This window comes from Suricata suricatta, chromosome 3 (genome assembly GCF_006229205.1).
Source record: "Suricata suricatta isolate VVHF042 chromosome 3, meerkat_22Aug2017_6uvM2_HiC, whole genome shotgun sequence".
In the NCBI taxonomy this organism is placed as follows: Eukaryota; Metazoa; Chordata; class Mammalia; order Carnivora; family Herpestidae; genus Suricata; species Suricata suricatta.
Window position 1 is genome coordinate 60,282,474 of NC_043702.1, and position 18,989 is coordinate 60,301,462.

The following is an 18,989-nucleotide window of genomic DNA, read 5'->3' on the forward strand; positions in this document are numbered from 1 at the left end:
GTTACATCAACAGAGGGATTAAATGGTATTTTAAAAAATGAAATGTCCATCAGATATGGAGGCCATTGCTCACCTTAATGAGAAGTTTGAGACGAGGTGAAGGAGAGTAGGAGGCCCGTTGCAGTACTTCCTGTCTCTGTCTAGATCTACTTTTTCCTTGGCAGAATGTTCTCATGGCTGCCCATCACACATGTTTATGAAGGCCCATGAGGGACTCCTAAGTCCCAGCTGCCCCCGCCTCATCTCTCAGACTTCATCTCATACTGGCCTCTCCTTTGTTGCCTCTGACTCGCTCACACGGAACGTCTTCTGTCCCCTTTCTGGGGAATGCTTCCCTCCTTTCACTCTTTCAGGTCATTATGTTTTGCCTCCTTGTTGAGGCCTTCCATGCCTACCTAAGTTAGGCTTACAGCTACACTCCCCACATGGCTTATCTGTTTGTTTTCTTTTTCCTCATTGTGTGATGTGGCGCTATTCTAATTATTTACTTTGTTTACTATCCCTCTACCCTGGCTATAATGAAAGTTTTATAAGAGCAGAGATTTTTAATGTTTTTATTTATTGTTATGTCCCCAGCACCTGGAATAGAGTCTGGAGCATAGTAGGCAATCAAAAAGGTGTTTAGAATATTGTTTTTGAAGCCTAGATTCAATGTCACCTTTTCCATGAAACCTGTCTTTTTTCTCATCTGAATATATCACTTTCTAGCTTTCTCACAGAGCCTATCATACTTTGCCTTGTGTAGTTATTTGCATAAATGTCTTTTCTCCACTTTATAATTTCCTTGGGATATGCGCCGTGTCCTTTATTACCGTATCTCCCACATTGCTTTTCAAATTCACTCAATAAATTAGTGAATCTGTCATATCTAAATTTAAAAGTGTTTTTCACCCAATCTTCTATGAAAATGTCCCTACTTCTTTAGCAAATACCCAGTTACTGTTGGATGTGCCAGGCACCATGCTTGGCTCTGAATTAGAGAGAGGACTTACTAACCTCGTCTCTGATCTCAGGAAACTCCAAGTATGAAAGGAGAGTTGTTTATCTTCATATAAATAGATGAAGTCAATAAAGTGCTATGAACAAATTGTAAACAAGATATAGTCATAGGGTGGATTTCTTCAAGATTTTGGTAACTTTTACTAGATATTTTTGAGATTTCACTTAAAGAAATGCCTTTGATTTATTTTATGACCTAAGCCTCTAGTGTTCAAGTAAGCAGGGTAATCTGATACTTTTGAAAAAATTTTCATTGTGAGAATTTTAATACTTTATTTCCTACACACACACACACACACACCCATGCAAGATATTACATGTATTACTCCCTTTGGATTTTCAAAATATCTTTTCTAAACTACTTTTATTCTTAAAAAAAAAAAACCAAAATATACTTTATTCTAAAATAAAGTATTGGGCGCCTGGGTGGCTCCGTCGGTTAAGCCTCCAGCTTCAGCTCAAGTCATGATCTCACGGTTCGTGTTCAGGCCCAGCCTCGAGCTCTGCACCGACAGCTCAGAGCCTGGAACCTGCTTCAGATTCTGTGTGTGTCTCTCTTTCTCTATGCTCTGTCTCTCAAAAATAAAATAAACATTAAAAAATATTTTAAAAATAAAGTATTAAAAATAGTTCCCAGTTAAAATAATCAGTATATATGAAGAGCAATGGGGCTCTTTTTAAGTCTTGTAAAAGGCTATAAAATATATGATTTCTAGTAAAATGATATTGGCTTCATAACAAATCTATTCGTGAAGACTGAATGAGTGCTGGTTATTTTGTTATAGGCTAATGGAAGAAAGGAGACAAAGAATAAATAACTTCCTGAGTGAACTAATGAAAGAGAAACTTGACAATGAAGATTTGATTATTGCTAGAGATATTGCAGAAGCTGAGGCTGAATGGGAAAAAAAAGAAAGAGAAAAATATGAAAAAAACAAAGCAGAATTAAAAGCGATTGCAGAATATAGAGCTGTTGTGGTAAGCAATTCAATTATGACAAATAAAAAACAAAAACAAAGATAAGCCCTTTCCATGGTAGTCTCCACTACCTCTGCCCCTCTGACAAAAAAACTAACAAAGATTTGGAAAACAATGTGCTAATTACCTACCTATATTCTTAAAACCAGACCTATTTACCTTCTAGCAGAATATCGCATGATAATCAACTACAAATAAGATATTGATAGATGCAAAGATAGATGCTTCTGTTTCAGAACCATCTGAAATGTAAACACTGTTATTCACTTAACACACCTTTGAATGTTAAGACAAACCAAGTAAAAAACACACTTTTGCATTTCTGTATTTCTTAATCCTTCAGATAATCCTTATCTCCTTCATAACTGACCATCATAACATTTAATTTGGATAATATATGAACATTGTAGCAATTAATTTTTTACCTACAAATATTCCCTTACTGTAAGAAGATCTTGCTATTCTGTTCCAGTATTTTACTTTTTAAACCACTGATATTATTCAAGTTTTCAGTCTGTGTTTCCTGTTATTGGAGAAATAGAAGAAAACTGGCCATTTGGGAGCCAGCCCAGGTGCATGTAAATTTTCTGCCCTTGCATTGCTCCTGGTGGCTTTCTGCTTGGAGCTTTCTCTGTGTTTTATTAGAGAGCACTGGTTGATAAAAACATTTTTTCCTTTGCCTTTTTTTTAACATCTAGATGAAAAATAAAGAGGAAGAAGAAAGACAGAGAAAACTAGAGTCTAAAGAACAATTGCTGGCTATCATGAAAGCAGATCAGATTTTCCAGGAGCATGAAAAGGAGAAAAAACGCAAAGCTGATAAAGAACGTCAAGAAGTTCGAGATGCTCAGATTCAGCAAATGGTAATTATTCTTAAATGTTTATACTTATTTTAGCAATAAATATGTAGAGTTCATGCTAGTTTTCTGTTTTCCCAGATGGCTTCCTTATCAAATAGGATCAGATGATCACTATGATTAGGACACAATAAAATATATAAAAAAAAGAGTTTTTATATGTATTGACATTCCCATACTAAGTTTATGTCTTTTGCACAAATATTTCTTTTTCTTCAGGGTCTATTGTGCTTTAGCAACTATTAAAGAAAATGAAATGCATATGGCAGGTCATAATGCTTATCTTTGTTTGAGTTTTCCCCGTTGTTATAACTGTAACCCAGAGATTATGTTGACCGAGATCTCCTAGGTTTCAGAGCTGGGTGAATAGGGATACCAGAGATTTTAGAATATGTGCAGAGGACCCGGCATCCAATCATTTATGACTTACAAGTGTTTGCCAAAATAGCTATACCATCTTCCATTCCTACCAGCAGCATATGTGAGGACAAGTTTGTTCCACATCCTCATCAACACTTAGTATCTGTATCCTTTAATTTTAACCACTTATAGTATAGTGATATCTCATGGTTTTGTTTTGCATTTCCCTAATAACTAAAGATTATGAAGGCCTTTTCATGTCCTTCATAGCCATTTGTATGAGAGCATGACCAAGGGCGAGGCAGAGAGAGGGAGAGAGAATCCTAAGCAGATCCGGCACCGTCAGTACAGAGTCTGACGCAGGGCTCAAACTCACGAACTGGGAGATCATGACCCAAGCCGAAACTGAGTCAGGTGCTTAACCAATTGAGCCACCCATGTGTCCCTGGATTGTTTGTTTTCTTATTGTTGTTTTAATATCTTTTTAATATGGTAGAACATGCATAAAATTTACTATTTTAACCATTTTTCAATGTATAGTTCAGGGCCAGTAAGTGCATTTATTATCATTATCCATCTCCATAACTTTTTCATCTTTCTACACTGAAACTCCGTACCGTTAAATAGTAATTTTTCATTCCCCCTTTCTCCCAGCCCCTGGTAACCACTATTCTACTTTCTGTCTCTATGATATGAATATTCCAGGTACCTCATATTAGTGGAATCATACAATATTTGTCCTTCTGTATCTGTATTATTTTACTTAGCATAATGCCTTCAAGATTCATCCATGTTGCAGCATATTGTCAGAATTTCCTTTATTAAGGCTGAATAATATTCCATTGTATGTGTGTATGTACATTTTCTTTGTACATCCATCCATCAGTGGACATCTGGGTTGTATCCATCTTTTGGCTACTGTGAATAATGCTTCTGTGGTATACAAATATGTTGAGTCCTGCTTTTAATTCTTTTGTCTATATACACAGAAATAGAATTCCTGGGTCATATGATAATTCTAGGTTTAACTTTTTAAAGAACCACCATTCAATTTTCTATAAAGCTGAACCGTTTATTTCTCACCATCAATATTCAAGGGCTCTGATTTCTCCAAATTCTCAACATTAGTTGTGCTATGGGATTGCTGGTTTTGTTGTTGTTTATAATAGCCATTGTAGTAGGTTTGAGGTGGTATTTCACCTGTGGTTTTCATTTGCATTTCCCTAATGATTAGTGATGTTGAGCATCTTTTCATGTTTATTGGCCAGTTCTATTAGGCACAGATGGGTTAGCAATAAACTATTTCAGTTTATGTATTTATGGAAATATCTTTGTTTTCATTTCATTGAGTATAAATTACTGGATATCATTTCCCCACAGCCCTTTGAATGTATTGTTCCAATGTCTTCTGGCCTTCATTGTTTATAATAAGAAATCTGCTATTAATCATATTATTGGTCTCCTAAGTGTGATGTATCATTTTTCCCTTGCTGGTTTAAAAAATGTTTCTATTTTTGGCTTTCAGCAGATTGACTATTTGATAGTCAACCAATAATGTGGGTGGAGTTTATGTTCAGTTCAGTTATGTTAAGCCAGTAATGCTGTTACTTCTGCTGTACAAGTTGTGTATAGGTTGAGGATGTCATTTATTTATTTTTTGTTTGTTTTTTATTTATTTTTGAGAGACAGAGACAGTGCAAGCAGAGGAGGGTCAGAGAAAGAGGGAGATACGGAATCCGAAGATAGGCTCCAGGCTCAAACATGGGGCTCAAACCCATGAACTATGAGATCATGACTTGAGCTGAAGTCAGACACTTAACCAACTGAGCCACCTAGGCACCCCGAGGATGTTATTTCTAAGAACAGCAAATTCAGTTTCCTCTGGCTTTTAATTTTTGCTAAGCTCCCTGGGGTCTCCTGTGTGAATGTGTAGTTTAGTGTTTACATAGTCAAGGATGTCCATAGTTTATTATTTCAGTCCTATACCCATCTCACTTCCAGACCCCTCCCCCTTAAATTTCTAGCCGCTTTGCTACCCAACCTAAATGGAATCTGTTATCACCGTCAGCAAATCTGCAAGTTATCACCACCTGAGCTAAAGGGATAGCAATGTCCCCCAGACAAGAGTGCCATAAGCTTGCCATTCTTACCAGATTTAGTAGCAGTTTTTCATGAAAACACATTTCTCAAGTAGTTGCCTATACATCATCACTTAACAGTGCTCTGAAATAGAGACTTTAATAATTTTTAATAATAAACTTGTTTTTTTGTGGAGAGGAAATGGCCAACTTCCTCATGTAGTCATTGCCAGAAGTAGGATCTGCCAAATTATTTTGAAGCAAATACCAGATATCATTTTATCACCATATCTCAGTATATATCTTTAAAACGCAGGGACTCTATGCAATTTCATTATCAGGTCTAAATCAATTAATATTCAGTGTTTACATTTCCTTCAAATTTTCGCATAATCTTTAGTTTGTTGGTTTTGTTCAATTTTTTTAAAAAAGTAGACTCCACACGTCATGTGGGGCTTAAATTCACAACCCTGAGGTCAAGAGTCACATGTTGGGGTGCCTGACTGGCTCAGTTAAGTATCCGACTTCAGCTCAGGTCATGATCTTGTGGTTTGTGAGTTCAAGCCCTGCATTGGGCTCTGTGCTGACAGCTCAGAGCCTAGAGCCTCCTTCAGATTCTGTGTCTCCCCTTCTCTCTGCCCCTTCCCTGCTCGTGCTCTCTCTCTCTCAATAATAAATAAAAATGTTAAAAAAAAGAAAGTCGGATGCTCTACCAACTGAGTCAGCCCCAGGCACCTGTTAATTGTTTTAATCAGAATGAAACAATCTCCACGTATTCTAAGTGATTATATCTTTTAAGTCTCTTTTATCTAACACTCCTCCTCCACCCCATCCTCTTTTTTGTCTTAAATTCTGCCTCTTCATCTTTACTGTGTTTGTCTTGCAATTTATTTGTTGGACGGTTTTACTAGTTGACAGTTCCTTGTCTTTGGGAATTACTAGTCTGGATTTTTATCGTTGAATCCCTGTGATGTAGTTTATTATGTTCCTTGCATTTCAGGTAAAATTTAATGGGGGTCAGATTCAGGTTCAAATCTTTTAGTGAAAATTCTTAGGTGGTGGTGTTAATTCCATCAGAAGGCACCTAATGACTGTTGTCATTTTCTGTGACATGAATAGCCTTTGATGATCATTGCCTAGACCTCTTAGTTCATGAGGTGGCAAGATAATGATATTCTATCATTTCCTCTTATTCATATGCTCAAATCATCAAATAACTTTTCAGGATCAACAACTTAGTTTCCCTGAGGTACATTTTTTTTTCCTGAGGTACATTTTTTAAAGATAGGATAAGTACTTAATAATTTCCTTTTATTTTTCAGTATTCAAAATAATTAGCTCTCTAGCATCCTCCAACAATGCTTATTACTTTACCCCCATCTGTAACAATTTTTAGGAATGCAGTACAATATTTTTGAAGTTTCTGTATAAATCTATTTATGCTTAATGGATATCAAAATTGAGGCATCGATCTTATAACCCTTATGGTAATCCTTCACTTCCACTGTCACTTCCTTTCTCTACTTCCTTAGTATCTTTCTACAAACTGCTGCTAAATGAACATATCCCAATTTCCCTGCAATTCCCAAATTATAGCTTTTATGAGTTTTTGTGCTGCTTCTTTTTCTCAATCTTTTTGAATGTCATTTTCTACTTTTTCAAACTTTTGATATTGTATATTGTATCATTAATTCAAGTAACACATAAGCCTTTTTTTTTTAAAGCATGTAAGACTTAATTTTGAATTATAGCAGATAAAAATTTAGTATTAGATATTTTTGTGGTTGCTCTCTGTGTAAATAATTTATGGTTGATATCAGATTTGGGCTACTATTTTATACTGGTGTTGGTTACTGGCTTAGAAAAATATTTTTATGAATATTAAATATGTAAGTGGACAAAAATCACAAAACTTTTGACAAACTCAGCATTTCTTAAAATGTTAAGACAGAAAGTTATCTATGTTGCATGTAGAGATTATTAAAAAAAAATAGAGAATAGATTGGGAACAGTGATTGGTAGGTCTTCTACACCTGCCAAAGTATACATTTTTATAATCAGTAGAAACTGCATTCTACACTCAGTTTTCATCCAAAGCTCCTGTTCTTAACTATTTTGCTATATTATTTGCTTGAAGATATGTTACTGCCTAAGGCCATTAAGTTTCTCTGAGCCACTACTTTGAGCATACTACTGTGAGAAGCATGGAGAGTTTGAATTATAGAGTACATACCAGCGCCCCCTGAACACCACAGGTTTGAACTATGGGGGTCCACTTACACATGGATTTTTTTCAGTAAATACATTGGAATTTTTTTGAGATTTGCTACCATTTGAAAAAACTTCCAGATGAACCACATAGCCTAGAAATTAAAAAAATAATAAGAAAAAGGCATTAACAATGCAGCATTGAATACATATATGTATATAAAATGTATTGAAGGCTTCTGGTCAACAGTAGGTTATTAGTAAAATTTGGGGGAGTCAAAATTTATACATGAATTTTTCACTGTGCCAGGGGTTGGTGTCCCTAACCCCCATGTTGTTCAAGGAAGGGTCAGGTATGGCTGTTAAGTCTGAATTTGTCATGTATCAATGTTTAGAAAAAAGTGTTATTAACAACTTCAAATGCTATGTTTACTTAGAAAATTGATCACACCAATATGAAATTACACTTTCTTTCTTTCTCAAATAGGTCAGAAATAAATTTAATGCAAAGCAAGAAAAACAAGCAGAATTAGAGTACTGCAGACTTACCGAAGACCTCATAGCTGAAAAGGAGAAGGAATTTCAGGATTATGCCAGAGAAGTAATTGAACTTGAGTCTGAATCAACAAATAAATACATTTATCCTCTTGTAAAAGCTGTACAGGAGGGACATGGAGGTGGCCGTGGACCAGTTTTTGTGGAGAGAGGTAGATTAAGGCCCAGTTATCAGGTAAATGATGTCACTGGAGTCCAGCTCCCTTTTTATAACTCTCAGGGATCAAAACATAATTTACAAAAGTCTAAGGGAAGTCTAGGTTTTACATGGCCGAAAAAAGTTTAAGATTGAGAAGATTAAGGTGTAGCTAATATTATGAGCTACAAATAAATTTTGTTTATATTTGTTAATAAAGCTGCTCTTCATCTAAGTGTAATCATGTCTAATTGATTCACCCTTGATAATACACAAAATAAAACATGTAACTTTAGCCTTTAAAAAATACGTACTGTGGCATTAAGTATATTCATAGTATTGTGTAATCATTACCATTATCTAGTTCCAAGATACTGATTTCATTGCTCCAAATGGAAAACCTGTACCCAAGCAGTTACTTCCCATGCCCTCTCCCTCTACATAGCTTCTGGCAACCACTAATCCACTTCCTCTCTACAGATTTGCCTATTTGGGATATTTCATATAAATGGAATCACATCGTGGCCTTTTGGGTCCAGCCTATTTCATTTAGTTATTTATTTTCAGGTTTTGTCCATGTTGTACCATTATCAGTACGTTGTTCCTTTTTTGTAATTGAATACTCCATTGCCAAGTACTTTTCTCTTCAGCAGAAATTTATCCTTCAGTACATAATTTTGTTTCAAAAAACACTACCATTATTATTACTAGCAATATGATGGAGTTTATGATTTCTTTGTGGTTAATTTTATAGATATCTCACTAGACATGTGCAAATTACTGTTTTCAAGTTGCCTGAAGTAATTCTTCTACAAGTAGTTATATGTGCAATTTGATCAAGTTTCACACATTCCATTGGTAACTGCATTTGGGTGAAATACAAGTGATTTTTCCTTTTTCACATGGCTACTAAATTGCTAGTATTTTTTTTTGGCCTAGGGTTGTCACCACGTTAAAATCACCCAGATGCTAAGGCCCAATGAACTAATAAGTCTGGGAACCTCTGCCATGTGTCGTTTTCTTTAAATTCCGTTTTAGAGAGTACTGTACAGTACTTAGGGGTATTATTTTTGGATGAAGTTCTCTTCACATTATAAAACAACATTTCTACAAAATGGTTAATTTCATAAATGTTTTTATAACCAACTTAGAGTGAAGAACACAAAACGCCAAAGACTTTTTACTAGTTTTTTCCCCCTTACATCTACAGTTTGATTGTTTTAAATTAGGCTGGGCTTTCTACTAGAGTTAATAAGCACATTAAAAACAAAAAGGCTTATGCAAAGTTTTAAAATTAATCACGAAACAACTGAGTGAAAACAATTGAGTTGTAAAGCACTCCAAGCAGTGGAAACACAACTGCTGTGACCTGCCAATCTGATAAATCCATAGCCAGGGGCGCCTGGGTGGCTCAGTTAAGCATCCAACTCTTGATTTCTGCTCAGCTCCTGATCTCATGGTTTGTGGGATTGAGCCTTGTGTGAGGCTGCTCAGGATTCTCTCTTTCCCCCTCTGTCTCTGCCCCTCCCATGCTCATATTCTCTCTCTCTCAAAATAAATAAACCTAAAAAAAAAAAAAAAAAAGAAAGAAATCCATAGCTAAGATGTGTGGCTAAGACGTTTGGGTATGGGGGTAGGAGGTATAAAAACTGAATCCGTGCTTAAAAATAAAAAAGAAATACACTCTTAGGTTGGGAAATATGTTTAAGAAGGAAACCTAAAAAGCAATGAAAATAGAAAAAGCAAATTGATACTAAAAGTATTTTAATACACAATTAATTTACACAGTCCATATGAAGCACTCACATTTTTACATATCCTCCTGGCTAAATAAAGCATTTAAAAACACTCCAGAATTTGAGAATTTAAAACCACCTGTTAACATATACAAACCACTGAATGGTCAGAACATTTTTATCTAACCATATATATTTTCAGTGACTAACTTTCAAGTTGGTGCATTTTCCCTAAATATACCTAATTTAAATAAAAATTAAACCAAACAAGAAACCAAAAACTAGACAATTTGTTTTACGACTCAATTAACATCTATATGGCTTTACAATGTTAAGTGTTATAGTAAAACTGGCAGGCACAGGATATAATACAGTGTTCCCAATGTTGAGAAATTTGGAGGAATTAAAAAGCAAATGGTAGCATTCCAGTATATAGTAATCCAAGTTTCAAATCTAACGTTTGCTGAGGCAAAAGACACATTGCAATCTGAAGCATTATGATTAAACATTTACACTAGAATTTATCTCCAAACCTTCTAGAAGTCATCACTCCTGACTAAATTCTTAAAGAAGTTCAGTATTGTTGAACTCTTTGCTCAGTTTATCCTAATACAAATTCTATATCCCCATGGGTAAAATAAAAGTATTTTAGTTGATTTATCTTCATTACTTTTAATAAAAAATAAAGGTTGAATAACTAATACAACAGTAATCTTAAAAATACAAAAACAAACTGTTATAGTTTATTTAATACAATGTTTAACTATAAAAGTTGATAGTTTCAGAGTTTAAATTCTGTAAAATGCAGTTTGCAGAAAACAGTTTTAACAGTTACTAGACTAATGATAAGAGAAGCAGCATTTTGAAACTAATTATACAATTGTGACAACAGCTTTATTCCTAAATTTCATTAAAAAAATATACATCACAGTGACTTTTGAGCTAGGAAAAGAAGTGTGTTAACTTCATTTGAATTTTTCCCTTCTACAAAGAGAGCAGCCACAACTTTTAACATCTCCACAACACCCAATTCATTTATCACTTCAAAGTACTAGAAACACACAAAAGAGAAACAAAATATACAGCATAGGCTTTTGGTAACAGGAATTTGCTTAAAAACAAAAATGGCAGAAACACAAATTAACTGCATCACTTCCTCCTATACCTAAAAACAAACGACACCCCTCAACTCCCTTCTCCAACCCTGCTGATTTTTAAATTCTGTGATTTTTTTCAATATTTACTTCTTGTGTCACAGGCCAGAGTCTGCATTTGTCTGAATCCTTTCAAGGCAGCTGGGGAACCCGCTATGGGCATGTTTCAGCCAATGCTGTACTTCCTGGAGTTTTGAAAACAATTATTTGCAACAAAACAAATCTTTTCACCATAAACAGGTTATAGATCTACAATCCTTGGAGAGTTTATTCAACTGTAAATGTATGAATACTAAATTGAATAATTACAGTAAACATGACCAAAAGACAGAAAAATAACCATTTTATGTTTCTTTACAACAATCAACTGTATACTGTGTATATTTTAAAGTACCTTCCAGTTAAGGTAAAGGGAACAAGTTATAAAAAGGTTCAAAGTGTGATGGAAAAAACCCTAGAGTAAAGCACAATGAGCTACAGAAAACAACCAACCAACCAACCAACCAACCAACCAAAAAAACCAAACCAAAAAACCAAACTTGTCCCATAAACTAACTTGAAAGTGAATCAGAATTGTCCATTAATAGCACTACTCAAAATACTGGAAACCCAATGTGTTCCTGTCCATAATATTAAGAAATACTTGCTTTTCAGTTTCATATCTTTCACTGGGTCCAAGAATCAAAGGCCACTCAGCAAAGCCAATTTGAATCAGTATCACGCTTGTGCTAAGATGGGCCTACAATACTCTATGAACTCATTAACTGTAGAGGAATTTAAAAATATTTCAAAACAACCTAGTAGATTCTTTACAGCTCATTAACATTAATCTCTCTGTAGTGTCAATTTCTGTGGCAGTTAACCCAAAATAGAATGAAATCATAAAAAAAAATTTCAGATATTGCCAAACAATAAACCAATTAAATATCTTTAGCGAATATGAAGTTGAAGATAGTTTGAGGTAAACCATAAGCTCAGACATAACTATAAAATCGATCTGACAGGAAAAAAAAGAGCCAGCTTTTAGGAAGGAGTATATTCAAAGTAAAAGCTAAAGGTGGCACAACTATTATAAATGTACTAAAAGGACTGTTTGAGCTACGTGCTATTCAGATGCAAAGCCAGACTTGAGGTATAGATACTGCTGTTTAATTATTTCCTAAATATTTTCATATTTTGAAAATAAAATGTGATTGTCATCTCTCATCTCAATTTCATCATATCTGTTCTATTGTAAAAAAGTTTAAATGTCTATAGATCTTGGCATGGAGTTGCTCTTTTGATAATCCGAACAGGAGAGAATTATTTACAGAAATTAATGAATTTTTCCCCTTATGGTTACTGGTCTATAATTCTTAGTAGATCAAGCTCTGGAATCAGACAACATTAAGTGTTTTTGCTTAGCATGGGTTTGTTGTTGTTAGAAATCCTTTCCTAAATAGCACCTTTCTTGAAGCTCAAATAGTTTATAACAGATTTTTAAAATGCAGCTTACTGAATTTTAAGACAGTAATTTAAAATGTTACAGATTATACATTTTGGGAACTCAAGATTCAATCATCCCTAAAGTAGGGTTTGTGGTTTAAGTCTCTAAGGAATCAATCACCCCAGATTATCATAAATTCACCATTATGATCACCATAAATATCACCATTATGATCAGGAAAATAAACTTAAAAGGACGGACGTCATTGTGGAAATTTGCTTCAAGATAGTCCAGACAATTTTATAATCATTACCTACTATTCATTATACAAACAGCTACCACAATGCCAAATGTGTCATTACTCTATTAATCAATAATGGGAAGTATTATGTTAAGCACTGCTTTGCTCAGTACAAACAGCACTGAGTAGTTACTGGGTTTTCCAAGAAGCTACCTTGGTTAAAAGGTGACACTACATTGAAAAATATTGAAGTACAAAACACTGTAAAGACTACTATTAATTGGAATTCTGAAGTTTCTTTTCAAATGAGGCAGGTTTCGTGTTTGCTGGATGTTCAATATTTTATTTAGAAGAGAAATTACAGGAAAAAAGGCCACACATCACAAAAATAGCAATATACAACACACAAAATTCTAAATGGACTTTGGGTAACTTTACTGTTTAACTCTGTAAGCTATCAAATTTTGCAACGTTCTATTCTACTCTATGTGGCAATGTTATACATGCCAAGCTAAAATAATGTTAACAATAATGGTATAAAGCCATCTGAATAGAAAGAAATCAGAGTCATAAACATGCTATACCCTACTGTGATACATATATAGAAAAGGTGCATTTTCTTGCCATTTGAAACTCCCAGCTATGAGATTTAAAGCCAGCTCAAGTTAAAAAAACAAAAACAAAACAAAACCAAAACAGCAACCATGCAGAGCTATCACTCAACTCTCTATAGATCAGTGGCCAAAAGAGAAGTCTTGGAAGTTAATGTCAATACTAACAATTTTTAGAATCTGTCTAACTTAAAGACCTGCACAAGTGGTATATTTTAGTGACTAAAGTATCTTCATTTTAGAGAAGGGTAATGATAATAAAAATAAAATGATGTTCCCCAAAGCAAAAGTTTCATCTCTTCAAGATCAAAAGCAACACAGAATTGAGAATTACAATCTCACCTTCCAAGGTAAGTTCTTGTCAAATGCTGTATAACAGCAAGTCAAACTAAATCAGTACATCAACTGAAAAAAAGAACTCAACTATTTTTGTAGACAGTTAAGTAAAATAAAACTAGGTAGGAAAAATGTTAGTATGAATCAAGCTATGAATGGAATTATAAAGAACAACATAGGAAGTGCAATATAAATATTTTAAAGCACAAATTCCTAAAAAACAAAAGTGATGGCTTAAGATCTCAAGTTATTAGGATCCTGCTTTTCCGTATAATTAAAAGCTGTTGTGCTGCGGGAAGCCTCTATTACAGATGCAGTCAGAAAATCTACACAAGATTTCTTCCACCTAGTGGCTTCTAAAGTTACTTTAATTATGAGAAACAAAGCTTATGTAACAATGTATTCCAACAATCAGTTACCCTTGTTTTGAACTGGCTGATCACACACAAACTGGGGTGTAGAGAAGCATGTTTGCTATTATTGGCTGATTGTTGCAACACAAAAATACATACATGAAATAGTTAAACACAGCACACAGTATTACACCAAAATGTTTTTCTCATTTCAAGTTTATTAAAACTTTAGCAGTACAAATTATTCAGGTTGCAGATTATCAAAAGATCAACTCAATAAAGTCCACGTTAAAAAAAAAAAAAAAAAGGACAAACATAAAACCCCAAAACAATGAGAAGAGGAAAACAACATAAAGAAGATTCATCAGCAAGTCTCTAAAACTTAAAATCTGAGACAGAATGGAAATAAGAAGTGTACACAACTCACTCATCCACTTTTGTCTTCATCTGTTCCAGGGCTTGATTCATGATCAAATTTTTTATTTTTATCATGTATGTGGTCATTTTCTTGACCCTTTGATTTTTGGTTTTCTTTTTCCACTGAGGACCTGGTCTTCTCATCCTCCTTATTTTTCAATGTGGAGAACTTTAATTCATTGTCCTGACTACTGTGTTTTATTTTTGAGAATGGACTTTGATCTCTATCAGCCTTTTTTTCCCTGTTATTATTTGAACTATTATGATCACGATTTTTAGAGTACATTCTCTTCTCACCCTCAGAATTTTCTTTCCTGTGTGAACTTTTGCCTTCTTGGTTCCTATATTTTTCTTTGTTCCTGCTTTGACTTTCTTCTCTCTCTGAGCTCCGTGAATCTCTTCTCCTCCTCCTCCTATCCTTACTTCTCGATCTTCCTGGTGTTGTTCTTCTCTCTCGGCTCCGGGACCTTCCTCTTCTCCTGTACTCCTGCTCCCTGTATCTATGGTACTCCTTGCTCCTGCTGCGATCTCGGTCATGGCTTCTCGATCGCACCCTTCTGCTCCTGTCCCTACTTCTGCTTCGGTCTCTTGTTCTACTATTGTAACTGTGTTTGCCTTTAGTGACATCACGTTCTCTACTTCTAGACTGTGCACGTCTATCTTTTTCTTTACTTTTATTATGATCATGCTCATTACTTTTTGATTCTAACTGTTTAGATTTCTCTTTACTTCTACTCCTTTCCTGATCCTTTCCTTTAGAATCACACTTTTCTTTTTCTTTAACAATCTCATGATCCCTTTCTTTACTCCTTGACCTCATCCTCTTTTCTTCATGTCTATTATGCTTTGTATCTCTTTCTTTACTCTTTGATTTCTCTTTGCTCTTACTCCTACTTTTAGATTTGGCCCTTTTCTTCACTTTGTTTTTGTTATATTTATCATCTTTTTCTGAATTTCTTCTGATGTCTCTCTCCTTGCTGTTAGATTTATGGTCTTTAACTTTCTTTTCCTTTTCATTTTTTCTGTTAGGACTCTCAGACACATGCCTGTGATCAGTTATTTTTTTCTCTTTTACTCTAACTGGGCTTCTTTGATTTTCTTTTAGTTCATTTAATTCACTCCTAAAAAATGAGGAGAAAAAAAGTTTTTTGGAAATTTTATTAGAAAAGGGATGGTGTCCATTATTAACTAAAATGATATTATATTTTCCTTTAAATATACAGAAACAAATGAAATGGCTATAAATAAAACTTTATGTACAAGAGTAAAAAAATACTTGTCACTACATTTGAAATAATATAGTTAAATCTTACTTATCCCCTTTGATCCATCTTTCACCACTTGATACCCTCATTCTTTGTGCTCTCTGCATCTCTTGCCTCCAATGTGGAGGAGTCTCACTACGTCTGAAACGATCCCTTGATCTGGATCTAGAAGGAGTTCGGTAACGCTTAAGAAAATAAAGAAGGAAAAAAATTAACATAAAAATATAAACGCACTACAATAATAACCAAAATGTATACCTTTCTAGGTTCAAGTAAACCCTCTATAATAACTAAAATTTTCTAATTTTCAGGTATGAAACCAGTGAGGTGAAAATACTTTAAACAGACTCCCACACTGTAAATTCCCCGTAAAAAAAGCATTAGAGGCACACAAACTCTAGCCACTCATGTCCTCTCTGTAGAACTGTCCTATTTAAGTGATGCTACCGGAGCATAATAATTACAGGAACCCTTACTAGTTGCCAAGTTCCAATTTGGAAATATGTATTCTTGATACATTGTCTCAAAGCAAACATTTCCCAAATTATGAGAAAAATGCAGTAAATGCATAGATGTTCATTTATTCCACCAGTATTTACTCAGCTCTTAGGAGGATCAACCGCTTTACCACGTACTGAGGACACATTAGTGAGCTGAGATCTATCTGGATTTTGGTCTTTGAGAAGTTGTATTATACAGGGCTAGGAAACCCACAGACAGATACAGAATCATGGATACTAATAAGGATAAATGCAGCTACAATTAGAATCAGTGTAAAAGAAGTACAAGGTGCTCACAGAATATATAACAGAGAGATTGGGCTTGGTACAGGGAAACTTAAATATAAGTGAAAAAGCAGAAAACTAACAACATGTATGAGGAGTTACATATGCAAGGGTAATAAAAAGGAAGTAAAAATGAGAATGGATAGGTAAGTAAGAACACGTGAAGCATGAGAAATATGGTATTTGTAAGTTCTGAGACAGGAAAAATAGCATTTGTTAGAAATGATCACAAACAAGATAGATCAGTATGACTGAATATAAAAACTGCAAGGGAAAGTAGTACTGGATAGCACTGATAAGGTAAGCAAGGACTAGATTTTGTGAGGTCTCATAGGCCATGGTAAAAATTGTGGATTTACCCTAAGAGCAATGGCAAAGGAGTAACATAACCAGATTTTCATTTTTAAATGACTATTGTGGATGCTGTTTAGAGAAAGAATTGTTATCAGTGAATCTCTAAATGTGATCTAGGGATCCCAAGATTCAGGGGATCTGTGAAGCCAAAACTATTTTCACTAGATCATGTTACTTGCCTTTTTCACATTCGTTCTTTCATTATTGTACAGTAGAGTTTTTCACAGACTACCCGACATTTTAATGTCTTTGCTTTCATTGCTAATGGAATGTGTGTATACATTTCTGTATTTTAAATAATTCTTGGTTTGGGGGCATCTGGGTGACTTAGTTGGTTAAGCGACTGACTTCATTTAGCTCAGGTCATGATCTCGCAGTTCATGCATTCAAGCCCCACGCTGGGCTCTATGTGACAGCTCAGAGCCTGGAGTCTGTTTCAGATTCTGTGGCGCCCCCCCTCCCCCGCTCCTCCTCCGCTCATACTCTCTCTCTCAAAAAAACATTAACAAATTAAAAAAAATAATAAATAGTTCTTGGTTTTCATTTCTAAAACAGTAAATATAGATGGATATAATCCACATCACAGAATCTCCTTTGGGTCCTCAGTAATTTTTTAAGAGTGTAAAGAGACCGTAAGACAAAAAAGTTTGAGAGCTGCCATGAGAACAGTTTGGAAGCCATTTATAGTTCAGAGACCATACAAAGGTAAACTAAATTAAGGTGGTAGGAGTGGAGCTTGAGAGAAACAGATGGATTTCAAAGTACTGAGAAGGTTGAACTGACAGGATTTGGTGATGGACGGCAGAGAAATACAATGATTCTTGGGCTTTAAGTAACCACAAAGGAGGTGGTATCCATCCCCAAGAGCAGGAACCTAAGGGAGGATTGGGTCTGAGGAGAAAGTACTCACGCTCAACATTATATATGCAGAGTTTGAGGTGTGTGTTAGGCAACTAGCCAGCTGTCAGCTAAACCCTGGTACCAGTAGAGTAAATGAGAATTTGAGAATTATCGACATACGGTAGCCACGGAAGCCATGAAAGCGATGAGACCACCAAGAAGCACACACACAGAGGAGAGCTGGAACCCTGCGGTACTGCAGTATTAAAGGCCAGCTATGGAAGTAAGAACTGGCACTGGAAATTCAAAACAGACTGGCCAGAGACAGAAAGAAAATATAACAGAAGCAAAGGGGGAAAGAGTATTAAAGGAGGGAGATTAAGTAAGACGACTGACAGGACTTGCCGGATTTTGTGACATGTAGCTGACCATATAGTAAGTGCTATTTTTAGCAGAATGGTAGAAGACAAACAGAAATGGTTTAGGAAGTAGGAAATGAGTAGGAAGTGAAGAAATAATATACCAAGCACAGCTGGGTTTCTAAAAAGTTTTGAAAGCACAAGATATTTAAATTCTGATAGGAAGAATCCAGTAAAGAGAAAGAAAATGAGATATAAGAGCAGGGTTAATTTTTATGAACTTTTAACAAGATTAGAGATACAGGTGGTCAGGAATTAACAAGGGGGCACAAGACATTGATCTCATTTTATACCATGTACATAGAAAATCTATTAACATCCCATGCATTTTCAGTTTAGAAATACAATACAAAGACAAATAATACAATACCAATACAAAGAAGTTATGATAAAAAGAAAACATATAATAGAATATTCAGATCTACTTTAAATTTTAGTTACTTATGTATAAAACAGTATTTAAGAAACACTCTAAAATTATTTACGATAAATGCAATATTATTAAGATTTCTGGGAAAAGAATCACTTACCCTTGGTCCTCTTCCTTTAATTTTCCTGCCAGACCTAGTAACTAAAAGTCGCCTCTGATATGAAGCAGGCTGGGAGTTAGGTGGATTACTAAAAGGAAGCAAGGGAAAAATTAAAACACACCATTTTATAAAAATGAATCTAGAGAATCTGGCTTTACTTATCTACACTAATTTAAAATCTTAAAAATCAGAAGTTCTCAACCAGGAATGTTATTGATTTGAGGTATTTAGAAAGATATGGGAGCATTTTTCAACTATAAATGACTAGAGACTGCTCCTGGTACTTAGAGCCATGAGTCAGGAATGCTAATGTTTTCAAAAATAATGCATTAATATTTAATTAGCACAAAC

At 34.8% G+C, this 18,989-nt stretch overlaps 2 protein-coding genes across 9 annotated transcripts in view; one reads left to right on the forward strand and one right to left on the reverse strand.

Moving 5' to 3' along the window:
* The window catches only part of CCDC173 (coiled-coil domain containing 173), a 28,474-nt gene extending 20,062 nt beyond the window's left edge, over positions 1-8,412 (forward strand). The window contains exons 8-10 of the mRNA XM_029933309.1: positions 1,785-1,977; positions 2,676-2,840; positions 7,968-8,412. Coding sequence (XP_029789169.1) covers positions 1,785-1,977; positions 2,676-2,840; positions 7,968-8,321 — 712 coding nt within the window. The 3' untranslated portion in view covers positions 8,322-8,412. The remainder of the gene's footprint in view (positions 1-1,784; positions 1,978-2,675; positions 2,841-7,967) is intronic.
* Positions 8,413-9,918: 1,506 nt separating this feature from the next.
* PPIG (peptidylprolyl isomerase G) overlaps positions 9,919-18,989 on the reverse strand; it is a 47,777-nt gene continuing 38,706 nt past the window's right edge. For all 8 annotated transcript variants that reach the window (XM_029934425.1, XM_029934429.1, XM_029934431.1 and 5 more), the window contains 3 exons: positions 18,639-18,726; positions 15,759-15,895; positions 9,919-15,566 (listed from right to left, as the gene is read on the reverse strand). In XM_029934425.1, the coding sequence (XP_029790285.1) occupies positions 14,456-15,566; positions 15,759-15,895; positions 18,639-18,726 (1,336 nt within the window). In that variant the 3' untranslated portion in view covers positions 9,919-14,455. The remainder of the gene's footprint in view (positions 15,567-15,758; positions 15,896-18,638; positions 18,727-18,989) is intronic.